At 40.7% G+C, this 21,269-nt stretch overlaps 1 protein-coding gene across 1 annotated transcript in view; it reads left to right on the forward strand.

Annotated features, from left to right (window-relative positions):
• dnajc14 (DnaJ (Hsp40) homolog, subfamily C, member 14) overlaps positions 1 to 21,269 on the forward strand; it is a 33,627-nt gene continuing 12,358 nt past the window's right edge. Inside the window, exons 1-2 of the mRNA XM_059956334.1 lie at positions 1 to 157; positions 16,722 to 18,596. Of these exons, the coding sequence (XP_059812317.1) occupies positions 16,770 to 18,596 (1,827 nt within the window). The 5' untranslated portion in view covers positions 1 to 157; positions 16,722 to 16,769. The remainder of the gene's footprint in view (positions 158 to 16,721; positions 18,597 to 21,269) is intronic.

Here is a 21,269-nt window from a genome sequence, read left to right on the forward strand (position 1 = left end):
ATGAAACTGGCACCCGCCCCGACACTCTGAGAAAGTGGTTCAATGGTGTTTTGCTGGAAACAAACGGTGAAAATCTCATTTGAGTCGAGGTGGTGGCCGCTTGGCGGCCGATGCCTTTACCAGCATTGTGTGAGAAGAGTGGCGCCCGGAAGTCGAGGTGAGTTCCTTGCTGTTTCATTATAAGATTCAAATCTAGTAACTGAGTCCAAACAGAAAGGGGGAGGGGCGGGTTGTGCTCGTCAATCTTCGTTGTTGGAAGCGGCTATTGATATCAGTACTAGCCAATGACTAAAGGCGATTCTCCTCCGAGTAAAAGCTGGAACCAATGAACGCACAGAGGAGGCGGGCGCATGAAGGGGCGGTTTCAGTTCCTCACCATTAGATTGTAAATAGCCCAATTACCAAAGGACCAGCATTTGTTTTCAACGTCTCTGAATTTTTGAAAGCTATAACTGTAAATGTCTTGGGATTAGAATACTGTTTTTCTTTGGCATTAGTGTAAGACCTAAATAGAAATTCCAAGCAGATTTGGTTTCATATTGCTTAAAGATTACAAAAAACTGCAGGAATTTTATAACTTGCTGATCAATTTATTTGAAGTTGATTATGTTGATCCCTACCCTCTCCAATAGGTCTAGGTTTTAATATAAAAAGTTGTCAAATTTTGAAGCCAAATGTAATCTGTGAGAAATAATATTTATGATATAAGCTGATTATGTTATGAGCTAAGAGACATGAGCCATTTAACAGTACCACTTGGCGTGCAGTGATGTTAAGTATGCTAGAATAATGTGAGGTTGTTCTCTGAATAAATTAGATCATAAACTGTTAGAGTCCATCACATAATGCTGGACAAGAATCACTTATTTCTTCTCCATGTTCATCAACGCATATTCATGAATGGTTCCTGTGGTTTTTAACTGCATCAAGCTGTTGGCATCTGAGCATGTGGGGATGGAGCAAGATGAAGGTAACTTTTGTATGTTTGGTATGGTAATATATTCACCTGATTATAAATTAAAAGGAAACTAGCCAATTGATAGTAATGGTTCATACTTTGAATGTTTTCACCATAACATTTTGTCTTTTCAAACATTTTCTTGGCTGAAATGGTTAATGTTATGTTATTAGCTCTCCTATAGTACATGGCAGGGTGGAGATACGTCTCTACCAAAGGAGGTGTAAGACGCTCTTCCCTCCGATAGCCTGCAGGTCACCCTTGGGCGAGGTGTAGCACCTGCTTAGCCCCCCTGATTAGAGTCACGTGAAGCCATAGGAGCAGGTAGTGGATGGTGGTATGAGCAACTAGAGCTTATCACAAGTCCTGGTTATGCAACCACAGATGCCAGGCAGACAGTCTCTGAAGAGTATTGATAATGGCTGGGTCACCCATTTTGTAACAAGGTATGGTGTTAAGGCTGTTTATTAGTTTAAGTACTGCTGCGTTAGATTGTAGTGTCCTTTCCAGCAATGGGCCCTGGATGTCATAATCAAGAGTATTAAACAAGGGTTATCCAAGAGCTATTTCCATACCCAAGCATGTTTTCAACCGTCAGACATGCATTAATTAGCTTTTTGAATGTAAAATATTTCATGGGTTTCATGGTAATGTTATCAAACAAAATGTGATGGCAAGTATCTTAGTTAAAGATGCTCAGAAGTTGGGTAAAGGAGGGGAACCTAGGCAAATAAAAACAATTTATATCGTGGTTTTCAAGACTCTTTAAGGATGTTTAAAAGGTATTTACTGCTAATAAAATCCCTTTTGAAATTTATTAAGTGTTGTAATCTAGAATTAACGTTTTGAAAGTTTGGCCAGATTAGGTAACAGACTTAGTTGAGTAAGTGGTTGTGTTACTCAAATATACTTAGAATGATAAGATGTGAATGGTGATTGTTTATGTTTCTTTGGCTTTTTGGGAAAAATTGATTGAAAAAACTATTATTTTTTATTTTTGTAACCACCTCCAAACAGCCTGTGAGACTAGAGAATCTGCGTTCAAAAAGAAGTTTTATTGTCATTCTTGAGTTGTATTGAAATCTTTTAAATGTTCAGGTTGGAAATAAAATTCAATTTGTAAGGATGGTTATTTTCCATTTTTAACCTCCATATTTCCAGCAATTGAAGACGATGTACTATTTTACCACCTTAATTACTTGTTTCACCTACATGTTAACTTGTGTTTCATGCACAGAAGCACATAGATGGCTCTGTGCTACACTCATTTGCAGTCTCCCTATGAGATAACAATCTGCTCTTTGTTTGCTCTTACCAGGGTAGATGACCTCTCACTTTCCTACATGAAACTTTATTTGCCAAGTTTTCATTCACTCAGTTTGAATCAGATTTATTATCATTAATTTACATGATAAGAATTTTTTTGTCTTGCAGCAGCAGTACAGTTCAAAGACCTAAAATACTTAGAAATTACAAAAATAAATAATGCCAAAATGTTCATGGACCGTTCAGGAAATCTGGTGGTGGAGGGCAAAGAAACTATTCCTGATGAGTTTGGGTCTTCGGGCTCCTGTACCTCCTCTCCAATGGCAGTAATGAGAAAAGGGCAGGTCCATGATGGTGACAGTCCTTCATGATGGATGCAGCTTTTGAAGATATCCTCAATGGTGTGGAGGGTTGTGCCCGTCGTGATGGGGCTGGCCGAGCCTACGACCCTCTGCAGACTGTTCAGCAGTCACTCTCTTTGTATCCTGTTGCAGAGTCCAATTATCCTCATCAAAGCATTGTCCTGTCACCTCTTTCCATGCCTCGCTTATTCCCAGGCTTAAGAGCTTTGATGGAATTGCACTAAAAGGGGTTATAGAGCAATCCATGTTGAGTTTGTTGTCATGGAGAAATATCTGGGATTGGGAGAGCTGTGTAGCTAACCAAAGACATGGGGAGACAGCAACATAATGTGAGATGGCATTCTTATGCCTCATATCACAGCCCTAGTCAGACACCAGTTTTTGCAGAGAATGGGGCAGTTGGTATACAGGAAGATGCAGCATGTAGAGACTGTGAGGAAGGTTCATAGGGCAAAATTTCAGTCAGTGAGATGGGTTGAGGTGTGTGTATTTTAATGCAAGAAGTATCAAGAGCAAGGATGATATACTAAACATGTTACTATGACAGGGCCATTGACTGTCACAAGGGCAGGAATAGCTGCTGTTTGGTCTGGGTTCCAGATGTTTCAAAACAGACGAAGTGGGGTCAAAGAGGTGGGGGCGTGGCATTGTTCATCAAGGATAGTATCACAACTGTAGAAAGGAAGGGTGTCGTTGAGGGATTATTTACTGAGTTTCTACCATTTGGGTGAAAGTCAGAAACAGGAAGGGAGAAGTTATTGTACTGGTAATATTCTATAGACTTCCTAATAGCAACAGAGACACTGAGGAATGGATTGAGATACAGATTTTGGAAAGGTGCAGAAGTTGTTGTCATGGACGACTTCAAATTCTCCCAATATTGATTAGCACCTCCTTTGTGCAAAAGGTTTGGATGGGGCAGAACTTGTTATGTGTGTTCAGGAAGGATTCCTGACACAACACATTGACTAGGGGAGAGGTCATACCGGATCTGATGCTAGACACTGAACCAGGTCAGTTATCAGATCTCTCGGTGGGTGACCACAGTTCCCTCTCTATAAAACCATTAGAGAGCAATCTAGCTGATAAATTTTGGTCACCTCATTATAGGAAGGATGAGGAATCTTTAAAGAGGGTGCAGAGGAGATTTAACAGGATGCTGTCTGGATTAGAATGTGTCTTAAGGGGATAGATTGAGCTAGGACTGATAGAGGTGTACAAGATGATAAGAGCCATAGATCAAGTGAACAGCCAGAATCTTTTTCCTGTGGTGGAAATGGCTAGTATGTAGGGGCATACAGTAATTTAAAGGTGATTGTAGGAAAGTGTAGGGGATGTTAAAGGTAGATTTTTTTTTTACAGAGAGTTGTGGGTGCATGGGATATGCTGCCTGGGTGGTGGTAGACACATACATAAAGGACATTTAAGAAACCCTTAGATAGGCACATGAATGTTAGAAAAATTGAGGGCTCTATAGGAGGGAAGGGTTAAATTGAACTTGGAATAGGTTAAGAGGTGGGCTAAGTGGCCTGTACTGCGCTGTGATGTACTATGTTCTACATCTGCTGTTCTGAGCAATTTATTACTGCAGAAGAGCTAGTGGAGGGCAGGGATTTGCACCCATCCCCCAGCACAACAAGGCAAGCAGGGTTCCAGAGCAGAGTGCAGTCTGAGTAGGGTGTCTTTTTTTTAAACTACAGGGTGGGGAGAGGATAGCCAAGAATGTATCTGTTCTTTGTGGGAAGGGTTATAAATGGGGTACCAGCAGGCTTTCAAAATGCCACTGCTGGGATACAGGAGTCATAGCAGTCAAGTAGTACACAGAAAGATCCACAGATGATAAAATGATTTTGGTGATCTTGTTTAAAAGGTAAATATTGATCAGGATCCTGGAAAAACTCCCTCACTCTTTAACCAGTGGATGTGGGGTCCTTTGTGCCTCCACTTTGGTTTAATATCTCACCTGAAAGATGCCATTCTGCCACACAGTACTCAAGTGTTGGTCTATATTGTGGGGTGAAGACTGAGATGGTACAAGAACTGACTCAGCTGAAATTGGTGCTGGTGCTGCTGCCGGTACCAATTGCAGCTGAAGAAGTTAGACCCTTAAAATCTATTCAAATTCAGCAAAATGTTCAAGCTTTTGCATGTTTGTGCTAGTCATATCAGGGCAATTTGGATTGGATGCCAGAATCTTCAGATGGTTATAGTCGCGAAGGAGGCCATTTGGCCATTAATTATAAGAGGAATACAACTGATTCTGTTTCCCTGCCCTTTCCCCACATTTCTATAAATTCTTTCCTGTCAGGTACTTGTCCAGCTCCCCTCTGAATGCTGCAGTTGCATCTGCACTACTACTACTGCTCCCAGTACACTTGCAGTGAGGAAGTATTTTTCTGAGTGCTACTTTTGATTTATTTGTGCCAATTACCTTCAACCTTTAACCTATGATGCTTGACCAATGTGAAGAATTTCTCTCTATCTACACCCTTCATGATTTTAAATACAACTACCAGTTCCCTTCCCAACTTCTGTTCCGAAGAGGTCAAGCCCTGACTCTTAAGTCCACTTACATGACTCCAAGTCTTTCTGGGATAATTTTGATAAATCTTTTATACATCTTTAAGGCTCAAATTTGGCACCCAGTACTTGACTTGATATTTGATTTGAAGCTGAACCAATATTTTAAAAAAGATTCATATGATTTCCTTCCTCTAGTAATCAACCTCTATTTATAGAACTCACAATCTAACCACCTTTTCAAATTGTCCCATTCCTTTCAAAACTGTATATGTACCCCCCCCCCCCCCCCGCATCTCTTGTTTTTAGAATTGTGCCTTGTTCTTTGTCTCTTCTCACTCTTCAAACTGCAGCACTTGGAACTCTAGTTTGGCATAATCTGCCACCAATCCTCTCAGTTCACCAGCTGGTCTGTATCTCCTTGAAGTTTATACTACCATCCGGACAGTTCACTATGCCTCCTAATTGAAATTTGGAAATGTGCACTCTACCCAAAGTCACATTAACGTGTATTAAGAAAAGCAGCCATTATAGTTCCACCCCCAAGGGAACTTTGCTGTACACTTCCCCTTAAGTCAGTGCAAAAGCTGGGGAAATTTTCAACCAAGTGAGTTAATTTTAAAACCAAATTTCCACAAACTTTTATGCTGAATCAGACCCTGCTGCCTAATTACCCAAATTCTCAGGTTGAAATTGACTGCCGATTTGAAATGGTTTGGGAAGACTACAAGAGGTAATTTTCTAGAGCATGCAGACACAATGAAACTGCTCTGTATCAAAAACAAGAGAGTTAGTTTGTTATAAAACAAGTGTTCGCAACTGAAACTATTAAGTAGTTTATTCAGTATGGGTTTTATTATGTAATTTTAAGTGCTTATGGTGTCAAATTACTGAGGTTCAAAGACTGGCTATCTGTATTCAAACTGGTTGATTCTGATGAACATATTTTCAGCTGTATTAAAACTACACAAGCTAAGTAGTAGTGGTTTAATATTTCAAGGAAATAGTGAGAATGTTTCCATCTGTTACATATTCCTGTATCCACGTCTATAATACAAGTCATGTATTAATGTGGCCAAGTAATTTTATGCCCTCATCAGTGGCAGTACTGCTGTGCTCCAGTGAGTTGGTTCAGAATGTAATGCTCAAATTTACACCACGATGCCCACTGTAAATGGGGAAAATTGGAACTCAGAATGGAAAATACAAATAGCATTGCTGCAGAAGTAACCTGAAATTTGCTTGAACTACCACTGTCAGTTTATCACCAGGTTAACAATTCTAAATCTAATGTTACCTACAAATACTACTTTGCACATGACCACAAGAATGCAGAGAATGTGGAGACAGCTTAGCACATCAGTAAAACCAGCCTCCCCTCTATGGAATCTGTCTACACTTCCCACTGCCCTGGTAAAGCAGCCAACATAATCAAAGACCCGATCCGCACTGGATGTTCTTTCTTCTTCCCTCTCTCCCATCAGGCAGAAGATATAAAAGTCTGAAAGCACATTCCACCAGGCTCAAGGACAGTGTCTACCTTGCTGTTAAATGACTATTGAATGGATTCCTAGTACAATAAGATGGATTCTTGACCTCACAATCTACCTCATTACCATTGTGCATCTTATTGTCCCCCTGCATTGCACTTTAAGCTGTATTGTTATTGTTTTACCTTGCACTACCTCAGTGCACTGTAATGATATAATCTGTATGAACAGTGTGCAAGACAATTGATTGCAGTGCTATAAAGCATTTTGTTCTGAAGTAGCAGCCAATGATTGGTACTATGCTTTTTTTTAGATCAAGTGAATGTAAAACAGTAAAATGAGTGATGAACTGTATTTATTTCCTTAGCTGGTTGTTTGTGGTCAGAAAATTGTTTTTAATGCTAACGAGCAATTACATTAGTATGGTGTGATTACACTTGCATAATATCTTTTTTTGGGTCAGTGAGAGGTTACGCCCTTTTCCCATTCTCCCCCCACCCCCATGCTGTACATGGTGCATACCTTTTAGAGAGGCAGTGGAGGAAAGCAACTACAATAATGGAACTAGCTTAGATAGACATCTTGGTTGACATGAATGAGTTGGGCTGAAGGGCCAGTCACTTTATGTAATCCAGATGGGAGTATTTGGAGTCTTGACGATACTTGGCTAGTGCTGCCCTGCAGAGTGTAGGTACATCACAGCGTTCTTGTCCTCTAAAAAGGACATACCCACCTAGATTTTCAAAACAGCCAATGTCCTCTGATGAATATGTTACCATAGTTACTCTGGACTGTGCAGTCAAACATAAAAACAAGAAATCGGAGCAGGGGGCAGGCTTACAGATTTGTAGATCACTGGGATCTCTTCTAGGGAAGATATGACATGTAGAAAAGTGACAGGTTACACCTGAATTTGAGGGGAACCGATATCCTTGTGGGCAGATTTGCAAGAGCAGTTGGCAGGAGGATGAGCTTAAACCAGAGTGATAGGTCAGAGAATGGAGCAGTTAGTGTACAGGTAGATGCAGCACGTTGAGAGACTGTGAGGAAGGGTAGGCAGTTGGTAGGGCAAAAGTTACAGTCAGTAGAAGTGTGTCTATTTTAATAGAGAAAGTATCAGGACCAAGGGTGATGGTCTTAGAGCATGAGTCAGTATATGGAACTATGATGCTGTGGCCACTACGGAGACTTGGCTGTCACAGGGGCAGGAGTGGCCGCTGGATGCTCCAGGGATTAAAGGGACTAAGAGGGAGATAAGAGGTGGGGGAGCGGCATTGCTAATCACAGTAGTATCACAGCTTCAGAAAGGGAGGATATTGTGGAGGGATTGTCTACAGAGTCAGTGTAGGTGTAAGTCAGAAATGGGAGGGGAGCAGTCACTCTGTTGGGAGTATTCTATAGACTCACTCCAATAGTAACAAGAGACACTGAGGAATAGATCGGGCAGCAGATTTTGGAAAGGTGCAAAGCAAAAAAAAACAGGGTTGTTGTCAAGGGTGACTTCAACTTCCCTAATACTTACAGACAACTCCTTATTGCCAAAGGTTTAGATGAGGTGGAATTTGTTAGGTATATCCAGAAAGAATTCCTGACACAATACATAGACAGGCCACCTAGAGGAGGGGCCATATTGGATCAGGTGCTAGGCAATGAACCAGGTCAGGTATCAGATCTCTCAGTGGATGAGCTTTTCAGAGACAGTTCCATGACCTTTTACCATAACCTTGGAGAGGGATAGGAGCAGACCGTATGTGAAAGTCGTTAATTGGGGGAAGAGGGAATTATGATGCTATTAGGCAGGAACTGAGGAGCATCAGTTGGGAATGGGTGTACTCAATGGAAATGTGGAGGTTCTTTTGCTGGAGATTCTGGGTGGATTTGAGGCAGGGAAAGGATGGTAGAATGATGAAACCATGGTTGACAAGAAATGTGGAACATCTGGTCAAGAGGAAGAAAGAAGCTAACTTAAGGTTTAGGAACCCAAGATCACGCAGCCCTCGAGAGAGAGTTACATAGCATCCAGGAAGGAGCTGAAGAATGGACTTGGGAGAGCTAGAAGGTGACCATGAAAAGGCCTTGGTGAACAGGATAAAGGGAAACCCCAAAGTGTTCTACACATATGTGAGGAACAGGAGGATGACCAGAGTGAGGGTAGGACTGATCTGGGATAGCAGAGGAAACATGTGCCTGGAGTTGGAGGAGGTAGGAAAAGTCCCTAATGAATACATTGCTTCAGTATTCACCAGTAAGAGGGACCTTGAAGACAGCATAAAGCAGGCTGATATGCTGGAATATGTCAATGTTAAGAAAGAGAATGTGCTTTTTATTGTGATAGTTAAGTTCCCAGGGCCAGATGGGATATACCCCAGGTTACTGTAAGAAGTGAGGGAAGAGATTGCTGTGTCTTTGGTGATGATCTTTACATCCTCTCTGGCCATAGGATTTGAAGGAGGCAAATGTTATTCCTTTGTTCAAGAAAAGGGATAACCCTGGGAATGATAGACCAGTGAATCTTGGAGAATTATAGACCACCACATCCTGCCAAGGGTGGTGGTGGAGGCAGATATATCAAGGGCATTTTAAAAACTCACTGATAGGCACATAGACAAAAGAAAAATGGAGCCCTGTGTAGGAGTGAAGGGTTAGATTGATCTTAGAGTTGATTAAAAGGTTGGCACAACATTTTTGGCCAAAGGGTCTGTACTGTGCTGTTATGTTCTGAGTCTGCTCCGCCATTCAACAAGATCATGGCTGCTTAAAGCTTAGGTGTGCATTTGTGCACTGTGTTTATAACAAGATGCAGGGTAATAGATTTAGGATGGAAATGAGAAGAATTGCTTTTCCCAGAAAGTTGTGAATCTGTGTAATTCTCAGCCCAGGGAAACAGCAGAGATGACTTCATTATATCTATTTAAGACACAGTTATGTAGATTTTTGTATATACAATGTATAGATATCAGCATGTGGAGCAGTGGTGCCAGGTCATCAGCAATGGCCGCACTCTCACTGTCTCTCCCATGGTGTAGCCTGATTACAACAGCATCGGATAGCTATACTACTAATCTGACTCACCAATTGCCAGTCCTCAGAGCAGCCTCTTCTCATTGAGTTGTGGAGTGGCAGTAGCTGGATGGGCAAAGCTTTGCACCATGTTCTAGGCATAGGAACACCATTGGTTACACGCTGCTCCATATATCTTGACCCTTTTTCATGCTGATTCCTAGGAATCTATCCTGTGCAATGAGTTACAAATGTAAGAATACAAACCTTTAATACAAATCTACTCTTTGGCTGTCAATAGTTAAATACAATGCAGCACACAAATAACATAAAAAACTGGAGCCAATGTAAGTTTTATAGGCCCTTGAACCTGTTCAGTCTTTTATTATCACCCTATCTTTCCCAGTGCGTGATTTCCTTTGTGCCCAAATCAATCTCAGGGTTAGACATAACTTACTCCCAGACACTCACAGCTAGCTAAGGTGGAAAATTCCAATGTGTCACAACCCTCTGTGTGAAGAAATTAGAGTTGTGGCCTATTGAGAGCTCTGAATCAACCCCTGTGCTTCATTAGCTCGGTTCACCTGGTGTGGCAGGGGGTTGTAGATGCATCACAGAAACAGGTCCCTTGGCCCAATGAATCCAGGCAACCATCATTTATACTAACCTTGTATTCCATTTTTTATCTTTTTCCACTTTGACATAAACTCCAGATTCTATCCCTCACACACACTTTGGCAATGAACTTACCATCTGCACATCTTTGGGATATGAGAAGAAATTGGAGCATCCAAGGGAAACCCATTGAGGTTACAAGGGGAATGTACAAAATTCACTTAGACAGGACCTACAGCTAGGATTGAACTTGGGTCTTTGGCACTGAGGCAGCAGCTCTACCAACTGGGCCACTGTGCTATCCTAATTGTCCACTTTGCGGCCAGATATTGTAACTGTGAAGTATTCATGTGTTCCACACCAGAGAGAAATGGCATCCCATCTCCCAGCATTTCCTAGCAACCTCCTAGCAGGAAAAGCATGGAGTCTTGCACAGCCCCACCAAGTGCCAACTACAGACATAACAGCTTGTATATAATTGACCTGCTTAAAAGCAACCTGCATATGAGAAAAGTACATTGCTAAGAAAATGCATTTTTAAAATCTTAATGTACATCAAATTTGAATATCCATGCAAAAGTGAACGCTCCAATTTTGATTTTTGTGGATGAAAAGATTCTGTAATCCCTGGTAAATTCTGTAACTTTAATTATGGCTTCCTTGACTCTTCACAAGAGCAAAGAGGTACTTGACTACTACTTATATAATTTCTGAATTCCAGTGTCCTGGGGGAGCATTGGCTACTGCTGTTCAGGAGGCTTTAAACTAATGTGGCAGGGGGATGGGAACAAGTGCAGAGAGACAGAGGGGTGTAAAATGAGGGTAGAAGCAAAAAGTAGTAAGGTGAAAAGTAAAAGTGGCAGGCAGGCAAATCCAGGGCAAAAATCAAAAAGAGCCACTTTTCAACATAATTCTATAAGAGCTAAGAGTGTTGTAAAAACAAGCCTGAAGGCTTTGTGTGTCAATGCAAGGAGCATTCGTAACAAGGTGGATGAATTGAATGTGCAGATAGTTATTAATGAATATGATATAGTTGAGATCACAGAGACATGGCTCCAGGGTGACCAAGGATGGGAGCTCAACATCCAGGGATATTCAATATTCAGGAGGGATAGACAGGAAAGAGAAGGAGATGGGGTAGCATTGCTGGTTAAAGAGGAGATTAACGCAACAGAAAGGAAGGACATTAGCCTGGACGATGTGGAATCGATATGGGTAGAGCTGCATAACACTAAGGGGCAGAAAATGCTGGTGGGAGTTGTGTACAGGCCACCTAACAGTAGTAGTGAGGTTGGGGATGGCATTAAACAGGAAATTAGAAATGCGTGCAATAAAGGAACAGTAGTTATAATGGGTGACTTCAATCTACGTATAGATTGGGTGAACCAAATTGGTAAGGGTGCTAAGAAAGAGGATTTCTTGGAATGTATGCAGGATGGTTTTCTGAACCAACATGTCGAGGAACCAACTAGAGAGCAGGCCATTCTAGATTGGGTATTGAGCAATGAGGAAGGGTTAGTTAGCAATCTTGTCATGCGAGGCCCTTTGGGTAAGAGTGACCATAATATGGTGGAATTCTTCATTAAGATGGAGAGTGACATAGTTAATTCAGAAACAAAGGTTCTGAACTTAAAGAAGGTTAACTTTGAAGGTATGAAACGTGAATTAGCTAAGATAGACTGGCAAATGATACTTAAAGGGTTGACAGTGGATATGCAATGGCAAGCATTTAAAGATCGCATGGATGAACTACAACAATTGTTCATCCCAGTTTGGCAAAAGAATAAACCAGGGAAGGTAGTGCACCCATGGCTGACAAGGGAAATTAGGGATAGTATCAAGTCCAAAGAAGAAACATATAAATTAGCAAAAAAAAGCGGGCACACCTGAGGACTGGGAGAAATTCAGAGATCAGCAGAGGAGGACAAAGGGCTTAATTAGGAAAGGGAAAAAAGATTATGAGAGAAAGCTGGCAGGGAACATAAAAACTGACTGTAAAAGCTTTTATAGATACGTGAAAAGAAAAAGATTGGTCAAGACAAATGTAGTTCCTTTACAGTCAGAAATAAGTGAATTGATCATAGGGAACAAAGACATGGCAGGCCAATTGAATAACTACTTTGGTTCTGTCTTCACTAAGGAGGACATAAATAATCTTCCAGAAATAGTAAGGGACCGAGGGTCTAGTGAGATGGAAAAACTGAGGGAAATACATGTTAGTAGGGAAGTGGTGTTAGATAAATTGAAGGGATTAAAGGCAGATAAATCCCCAGGGCCAGATGGTCTGCATCCCAGAGTGCTTAAGGAAGTAGCCCAAGAAATAGTGGATGCATTAGTGATAATTTTTCAAAACTCCTTAGATTCTGGATTAGTTCCTGAGGATTGGAGGGTGGCTAATGTAACCCCACTTTTTAAAAAAAGGAGGGAGAGAGAAACCAGGGAATTATAGACCGGTTAGTCTGACATCGGTGGTGGGGAAAATGCTAGAGTCGGTTATCAAAGATGTGATAACAGCACATTTGGAAAGAGGTGAAATCATCGGACAAAGCCAGCATGGATTTGTGAAAGGAAAATCATGTCTGACGAATCTTATAGAATTTTTTGAAGATGTAACTAGTAGAGTGGATAGGGGAGAGCCAGTGGATGTGGTATATTTAGATTTTCAAAAGGCTTTTGACAAGGTCCCACACAGGAGATTAGTGTGCAAACTTAAAGCACACAGTATTGGGGGTATGGTATTGATGTGGATAGAGAATTGGTTGGCAGACAGGAAGCAAAGAGTGGGAGTAAACGGGACCTTTTCAGAATGGCAGGCAGTGACTAGTGGGGTGCCGCAAGGCTCAGTGCTGGGACCCCAGTTGTTTACAATATATATTAATAATTTAGATGAGGGAATTAAATGCAGCATCTCCAAGTTTGCGGATGACATGAAGCTGGGCGGCGGTGTTAGCTGTGAGGAGGATGCTAAGAGGATGCAGGGTGACTTGGATAGGTTAGGTGAGTGGGCAAATTCATGCAATTTAATGTGGATAAATGTGAAGTTATCCAGTTTGGTTGCAAGAACAGGAAAACAGATTATTATCTGAACGGTGGCTGATTAGGAAAAGAGGAGGTGCAACGAGACCTGGGTGTCATTGTACACCAGTCATTGAAGGTGGGCATGCAGGTACAGCAGGTGGTGAAAAAGGCAAATGGTATGTTGGCATTCATAGCAAAAGGATTTGAGTACAGGAGCAGGGAGGTTCTACTGCAGTTGTACAAGGCCTTAGTGAGACCGTATCTAGAATATTGTGTGCAGTTTTGGTCCCCTAATCTGAGGAAAGACATTCTTGCCATACAGGGAGTACAGAGAAGGTTCACCAGATTGATTCCTAGGATGGCAGGACTTTCATATGAAGAAAGACTGGATTGACTAGGCTTATACTCACTGGAATTTAGAAGATTGAGGGGGGATCTTATTGAAACGTATAAAATTCTAAAGGGATTGGAGAGGCTAGATGCAGGAAGATTGTTTCCAATGTTGGGGAAGTCCAGAACGAGGGGTCACAGTTTAAGGATAAAGGGGAAGCCTTTTAGGACCGAGATGAGGAAAAACTTCTTCACACAGAGAGTGGTGAATCTGTGGAATTATCTGCCACAGGAAACAGTTGAGGCGGTTCATTGGCTATATTTAAGAGGAAGTTAGATATGACCTTTGTGGCTAAAGGGATCGGGGGTATGGAGAGAAAGCAGGTACAGGGTTCTGAGTTGGATGATCAGCCATGATCATACTGAATGGAGGTGCAGGCTCGAAGGGCTGAATGGCCTACTCCTGCACCTATTTTCTATGTTTCTATGTTTGAACAGGAGTAGGCCATTTGGGCTCTTCACCCTTCTCCAACAATTCCTGTCTAATTTTCAATGCTATTTGCCTGCACTGTCTTTGTACATCATTGATTCCTTTAACATCTAGAAACCTTTCACCCTCTGTTTTGAGTGAAGGCATAGTCCCACAGGGTGGAGAGCTCCTGGTTCTAGAATCCCGAGCCATCTACCGCCCATCCGGCCTATTGAAATATCACCCTGAATCCTCTTAGCATCCTCCTCACAGCTAACACCGCCGCCCAGCTTCGTGTCATCCGCAAACTTGGAGATGCTGCATTTAATTCCCTCATCTAAATCATTAATATATATTGTAAACAACTGGGGTCCCAGCACTGAGCCTTGCGGTACCCCACTAGTCACTGCCTGCCATTCTGAAAAGGTCCCATTTACTCCCACTCTTTGCTTCCTGCCTGCCAACCAATTCTCTATCCACATCAATACCATACCCCCAATACCGTGTGCTTTAAGTTTGCACACTAATCTCCTGTGTGGGACCTTTTGAAAATCTAAATATACCACATCCACTGGCTCTCCCCTATCCACTCTACTAGTTACATTTCAAAAAATTCTATAAGATTTGTCAGACATGATTTTCCTTTCACAAATCAATGCTGACTTTGTCCGATGATTTCACCTCTTTCCAAATGTGCTATTATCACATCTTTGATAACCGACTCTAGCATTTTCCCCACCACCGATGTCAGACTAACCGGTCTATAATTCCCCGGTTTCTCTCTCCCTGTTTTAAAAACCTGTAGTGGTGAAGATCTAGGTTTATATTCTTTAAAAAGGGCAAGGCCTCCTACACACACCTGATTGTCATCCCATTGATTGAAACACCTGACTCTAATTTCCCCTTAAATGAACCGATAATCCTAGAGGTTCACATACTTTTTCCAACAAATACAAGTAATATTGGATCATTTTTCTCAATAAATAAATGAACAAGTATAATGTTTTTGTGTTATTTATTTGAGTTCTCTTTATCTAGTTTTAGAACTTGCATGAAGACCTGATCACGTTTTAGGTCATATTTATGCAGAAATAGAGACGATTCTAAAAGGTTCACAAACTTTCTAGCACCACTGTGATTGTAGTAATCATCTTTTTGTAATAAAATTCAACATATTATTTGCCTTCCTAATCACTCGGTGTACCTGCATGTTGACTTTAGTGACCTGTGTATGCACATCAGTATAACCTTATCTTTCACCAGTTAACAGTCTGCTTTTTTGTTTATGCAGCAAAGTGGATACCTTGCATTTTTTCCATATTATGCTGTATTTGCCATATTTTTGTTCATTTCACTCAGCATGTATATATTCTTTTGAAGCTCATGTTGTTCTTTGCTGAAAATTTGACTCAGCTTTGCCTAATTAGCAAACTTGGAAATATGGTATTTGATCCTCTCGGTCCAATTATATATATTGTAAATAACTGGAGCCCAAGCACTGATGCCTGTGGTTTCTCCAAGGCTACCTGAGAAAGATCTTTGCTTTCTTTCAGATCACAATTCTTAAACCTTGTCTGTAATGTTCCACATGTTCTAACCTTGTTGACCAACCTGAGTGGGCCTTATTGGGGCTCTCCTAAAGATCCAAATGCATCATGACTATTGGTTCACCCTTCTCTCTTAAGAACTCCAGTGGAAAATCATACATGATTTTCCTTTCAAATCCGTGTTGACTGCTTAATCCTCTCATTCTTTTTCAGAGTGTTCTGTTATTTCAAGTTTCATTATTGTTCCAGCTTTTTCCTTACTCTGACAGGTCAGTAGTTCCTGTTTCTCTCTCTCTCTGTATTAGTGGAGTCATATTTACTACCCCTAGTCCACAGAAACAATTCCAGAATTTGTAAGGGTTTTGGAATATATTCTCAGCATTAAGAAGGAAATAAATAAAATGTATTGATAACTTTCCTATTTTATTATTTTAATCACCTTAACTATTTTCACTAGGATGTGGAGTTGTTTGTTATCCACCATATACCTTACTCATTCCTGTTAAATAGTTAAAGGGCAGCTGCAACTCCTAATCCCAGTTATACTACTTGGCCAGATGTTTAAAAAAACATGGTTGGGAAAATTGGAGGTAAGTTAATCTCAAATTAAAACAATACAAGTTTGAAGTGTGGATCTTTTTAAAATTTTCTGTGCTTTTGTGTATTATTTGTTAATAAGCAACTTAATTCTGTAGCCATAAAGTTCCAGATTCAGTCCTTTCTCAGAGACATCATCAAAGAAGGGATGATGACACTATCCCTCAGCATAGCTTTATGCTTTCAGGATAGGTGAGAAGAAAACTGAGGGGAATTGTTGTGAGATGGGTAAGAAAGCACTGGTTGGCATGGATACTGTAATGTTTCTCTCTGGATGTGAATAATTGATCAGTAGAAGTAATTGCAGTCTACGTTCTGCATTACAGCATATTGATTGTGAGCAAGCTTGAGTTGTGAATAGTTATAGGTGGATATGTTTGTATAGAACATTATTTGTCTTGCACAAAGACAGGTAGGCTATTTTATGTACTTTTAAATCTGAAGGTAACTGCATAAATGCAATGTAATTTTTGCAAGTTTTATATATTTACATGTATTTAAGTCTCTCCTTGACCAATTAATGCATTGATTATATCTCATTGATTTCAGGTGAAGATGGAACAAACATGATCGACATCAACTTGCGATTCTGCGGCAATGGAGAGAAGTGATCACTATGGTGGGCAAGGAGATGCGCAGTGGCTAGAAAGAAACAAAGCCCACTGGTATGAGAAGGAGGAGGAACAGCATCAAGTTGCATCGCAATTGTCCCATCACAACCATCGTCGCTTTACTCGGATAAATCAGCCAGTTGTCGACTCTCCCCATGCTGATAAATCAAATGCTTTTCCAAAATACTCCTGTCACACACGATGTGACAGCGGTGACTCGAGTAGACCTATTTTGGAACATGTCTGCACCGCGATTGGTAATCAGACCTGGCCAAGAACAAGTCAACAACCTGTGACAGAAACTGATCCAGGGAACGATTCATCCTTATCAGATTGGCCTCTTGGTGGCATTAAGTGCTTTAGTCACAAAGAATCATGTTTAGATCAACTTCTAGATGAAGAACTGAAAACATTGGATCAGGCAGGGCTGAGCATCCCCAGTGGACAGCTGGATTTTACAGGGAAACTGCCATCTCTCTATTCTTCTGGCATATCATGTGATGGCTGTGAATTTCAAAACCGAGAGGCAGAGTTAGCCAGTAATGATAAGCCATACCCTCTTTCTGATGCAATAACCAATCGTGAAGGTATGACTGAGAAGGATTCACAAGGGTATGCGTGCCTATCATCCATTCCTCGGTTGGAAAGTTCTGCCACGACTGGAATGTTTTTGGAAGGATTCTTTGAACCCAATAGCTATGAAGACCACAGCTTCCCTTTCAGAACAAATGACAATCTATCATTTCTTGACAACTTAGACTGCATGCGTTCTGCCACTGCTTCACAAGAAGATGCAATGGACAAGTGTGATGATTTCAATGAACATGAAGGTACGGCCGAAAGCGATGTAAAGTTAACGGAAGATGTCCGACATCCCATGAAAATGACTAACAGAAAAAGCGGCAAGCGGCAAAGGAACAAATCGGTGACAAAAGATTCTTCAAACACCTGCGATAGGGAAGATGTGAGGGAGCACATAAAGAAGAATAGCAAGTCTTCAGCAAATAAGCAACGGCACTCAAAGGCTGAGAGGAAGCGACAGCATACTGAAAACAGGCAGAGGTTAAAGAATGGAGTGCAGAGACAATCTGAGGAGTTACTTTGGAGATGTGTAACCTATGTTAAAATTGTTATGGATGTCATTCTTTTTGTGACTCACAAGTGTGGAGAGTACGTGGAGACAGGGGGAAAGCTTGTGTATTCATGTTGCCAGATACACAAAGAGGATTTTATTTCCTTAAAGGGCAGTGCAAGGACCTCAAGTTTGTGGCTTCTTAAACAGGCAAAGTTAGGGTCGGAGAAGCTTAGGCGGTTTTGCCTTTCTCTTCTAAAGATGACTCTAAAGTTTTTAAAAATGCTGCTTGCTCTGCTTTTTCTAGTACTAATGTTATTTATAGGATGCTTACGACTTGGCTACAAATATGCAAAGTCTGGTGTTTTCATAATTTTTCAGAGGCTACCCATTTGGGGTCAAGAAAACTTTCCCCACTTAGGAACTGTTTGTTTTCTGCAAAGCTTGTATTCATGTATAGAAGAATCTAGAACTTGGAATTATTTGAAAAGACTATGGGAAAAATTGAAAATGAGATTCTGGCTAACTGCTAAATGGCGGACTGCGGGCCAGTCTCCCCCTTCACCTCCTTCACCCAAGTCACCTAGTGCTAATAGGTTCCAGCCAGATCACGAGGTTGACCGGCTGTTGGCAATGGCTGATGTACCAGAGGAGGAGCTGGATCCTTTTAAAGTTCTGGGCGTGGAGGTAATGGCCACTGATGCTGAGCTGAAAAAGGCTTATCGGCAGTTGGCTGTGCTGGTAAGTTCAGCATAAGAACATTTAGCTAAAGATAAAACGCAACTGTCTCATTTAATTATTTCTATTGAGCCAGTTACTTAACATTCAAAGCACGATGAGAGTATAAGATGTATTTCTGTTTTCCTATTTAAAGTACATCTCCCTAATTTTACATGAATGCCTTAATTTTACATAATTTAGGTGCCATTGGTCCTCTAGAAGCACAACCAAGGTGCTGCTGTACCTTATTGACAGTAATTGTGGATCAGAAGACTTTTCAACAACTCTATCTGGTAGCTACTCTTCTCTGCATCCAGAAGAAGTTGCTCAGTAATAATTGGGACCTAGAATCCTGGTGGATTATTTTTGCTTGTTTTCCACCTGATAGTATATTTTGTACAGAAAAAGCTTTTTATTCTGGCATTTTCTGCCTTCCTTCTTAGTCCTGAAGAAGAGTCTCGGCCTGAAGCGTTGACTGTTTATTCATTTCCATTGATGCTTCCTGACCTGCTGAGTTCCTCCAGTGTTTTGTGTGTGTTGCGTGGATTTCCAGTATTTGCAGACTTCCTCATGTTTATGAATTACAAACATTGTTTCCCAAATACCATGATTTAATATCTTCATTTGCTGATTCTATGGGAATTGCTCAATTTTTTCAGTGTATTAGTATCTTCTACGTCACAACAGCTTGAGTGCATATTGGCATCTTTTAAAGCAGAGAAAGATCTCCTAGGTTTATCAGTAGCAAATGGCAAAGTGACTACCAAACTAGAAGGCGTCTATTTTCACATCACTGCCACAGATTCTTGGCGGTATTGCTGGAAGGTAGACAGGGTGTCTGACAAGTTGTTGCAGACTGACTCTGCAGTTATAGCTGGCATCTGAACAGTAGCAAAAAAAATGAATGGGGCATTTCCTGTAAAATCTTAAAACTTAAGCCACTTACTGTGCCATTGTAGTGTAGTAAGTGATTTAAAAAAAGACCAATTTAATTCAATGGTCTATAATTATTTAGAATTTTGTATAAAAATGTGTCATTTATGTATGGTTAAAATGCATTAATCCACAAAAAATGCACTTAATGATGCATTTTGGCTCAAATTGCAACATAATGACCCAGAATTTGCTCAGCCTGAGCATCTGGGTGATATGCCTCATTTACTAGATGTTTTTCCTTCCATTCTTGCAGCTCACTAGTTTGTGTTTTAAATGGCTGGAGATATGTGCTGATAACTGCTTGTCAAGATTGATTTGGAGAATGACAGAAACAACAGATTGACTTCTTGAGCAATACACACAAAGTGCAAGGAACTCGGCAACATCTATAAAGAGGAATAAACAAGTCGATGCTTTGGGCCAAGCCCCTTCATCAGGACTGAAAGGAAGGGGGAATAAGCTAGAATAAGAAGGTTGAGGGAGTACAAGCTAGCAGATGATAGGTGAGACCGGGTGAAGGGGAAGGAATTTTAGGTTTAATAGGAATAATGGTGAAGGAACTGAGATGAATTGATTTCAAACTGGGTGTAGAAAAGAAATGGGGTAAGTGTAAAGAAACTTAAGTTTCAGGTCAAAGACTCTTGATCAAATAAAGGGCCTTTGACCTGAAGTGCTAACTCTGTTTTTCTTCCCACCAATGTGGCCTGACCTGCTGAGTATTTCCAGCACTTTCTGCTTTTATTTTAAATTTCCAGCATTTGCAGCTTTGTTTGATTTTCAGGAAAAAGTAGAAGATCTGCACTTAGTTAGAAACAATTTACTACTTACAAGAATAATAATCCAGTTTCTGTTTTCTTTCGGAGTTGGAAATATTTGCATTTGCAAGAAGATAAATCTTAAAGGTACTTGCATTATTATATACCATTCATTATATTTTGCAATGAATTTGTTTTACCAGCGCAATTGCAGCAAATACTTGAAACACATTGAAAGGATGGCAATGAGTTACTGTTTTTGCAAGGCAGAGCAGCGCAAATAGTCTAGCAGTGTTGCAGTTGGCTTTAGTATTGTGTAACCCTTGATTACCAAAGGTTACTGGGGCGTTTACTTAACAGTAATGTCAAGTGCTTCAAACTCTGCCTTATCTTCATAGTAACTTCTGGGTCAATGTTTCAGCAGAAACAATGGTGATTTATTTAAAATGTCAAAGATCGGTGGTTTTCCACCCTCCCCCCACCCTTCCCACTATTTACTGACCTCTTTTTGGAATTTTGATGTGGACTTTGTGTTTTCTGTTGCAGCTAATTTTATGTTATTGCCACAGTGCTGTAACATTCTATGATGCCTACTTTCCTTAAAGTAACAAAACTTCCTCCTGTCAGCATTCTATGCATATTAAACCATCGAATCCTTGGAATGCGCACACTGTTACAAATGCTTGTACTTTTTCTAAAATTTGTAAAGCAAAAGCAAATCTTATATAGCATTCCTATTACATATTATGCCTCTGCAGTCTACTCATGGGCTCTAAAGCGCAGAAATGTTTCTATGGTCGAGGATGCAGCATTGTCGCAAATAGATTCCTCTTCTCCCTGTTGGTGCCAAGGAATTTTTCCTACCTATTTTGTGAAGTTTTTTTAGAAAGTGTCTGCAACATTAAAAATCAAGGGCTTCAAATCTCCTTCTCTTCCTCACTTTGGTGCTCTTCCTAGTGTAATGGGTTTTGCTCTTCCATTCTGGTTGGCAGCTATCACAGAG

This window comes from Hypanus sabinus, chromosome X1 (assembly GCF_030144855.1).
Source record: "Hypanus sabinus isolate sHypSab1 chromosome X1, sHypSab1.hap1, whole genome shotgun sequence".
NCBI classification, from domain to species: Eukaryota; Metazoa; Chordata; class Chondrichthyes; order Myliobatiformes; family Dasyatidae; genus Hypanus; species Hypanus sabinus.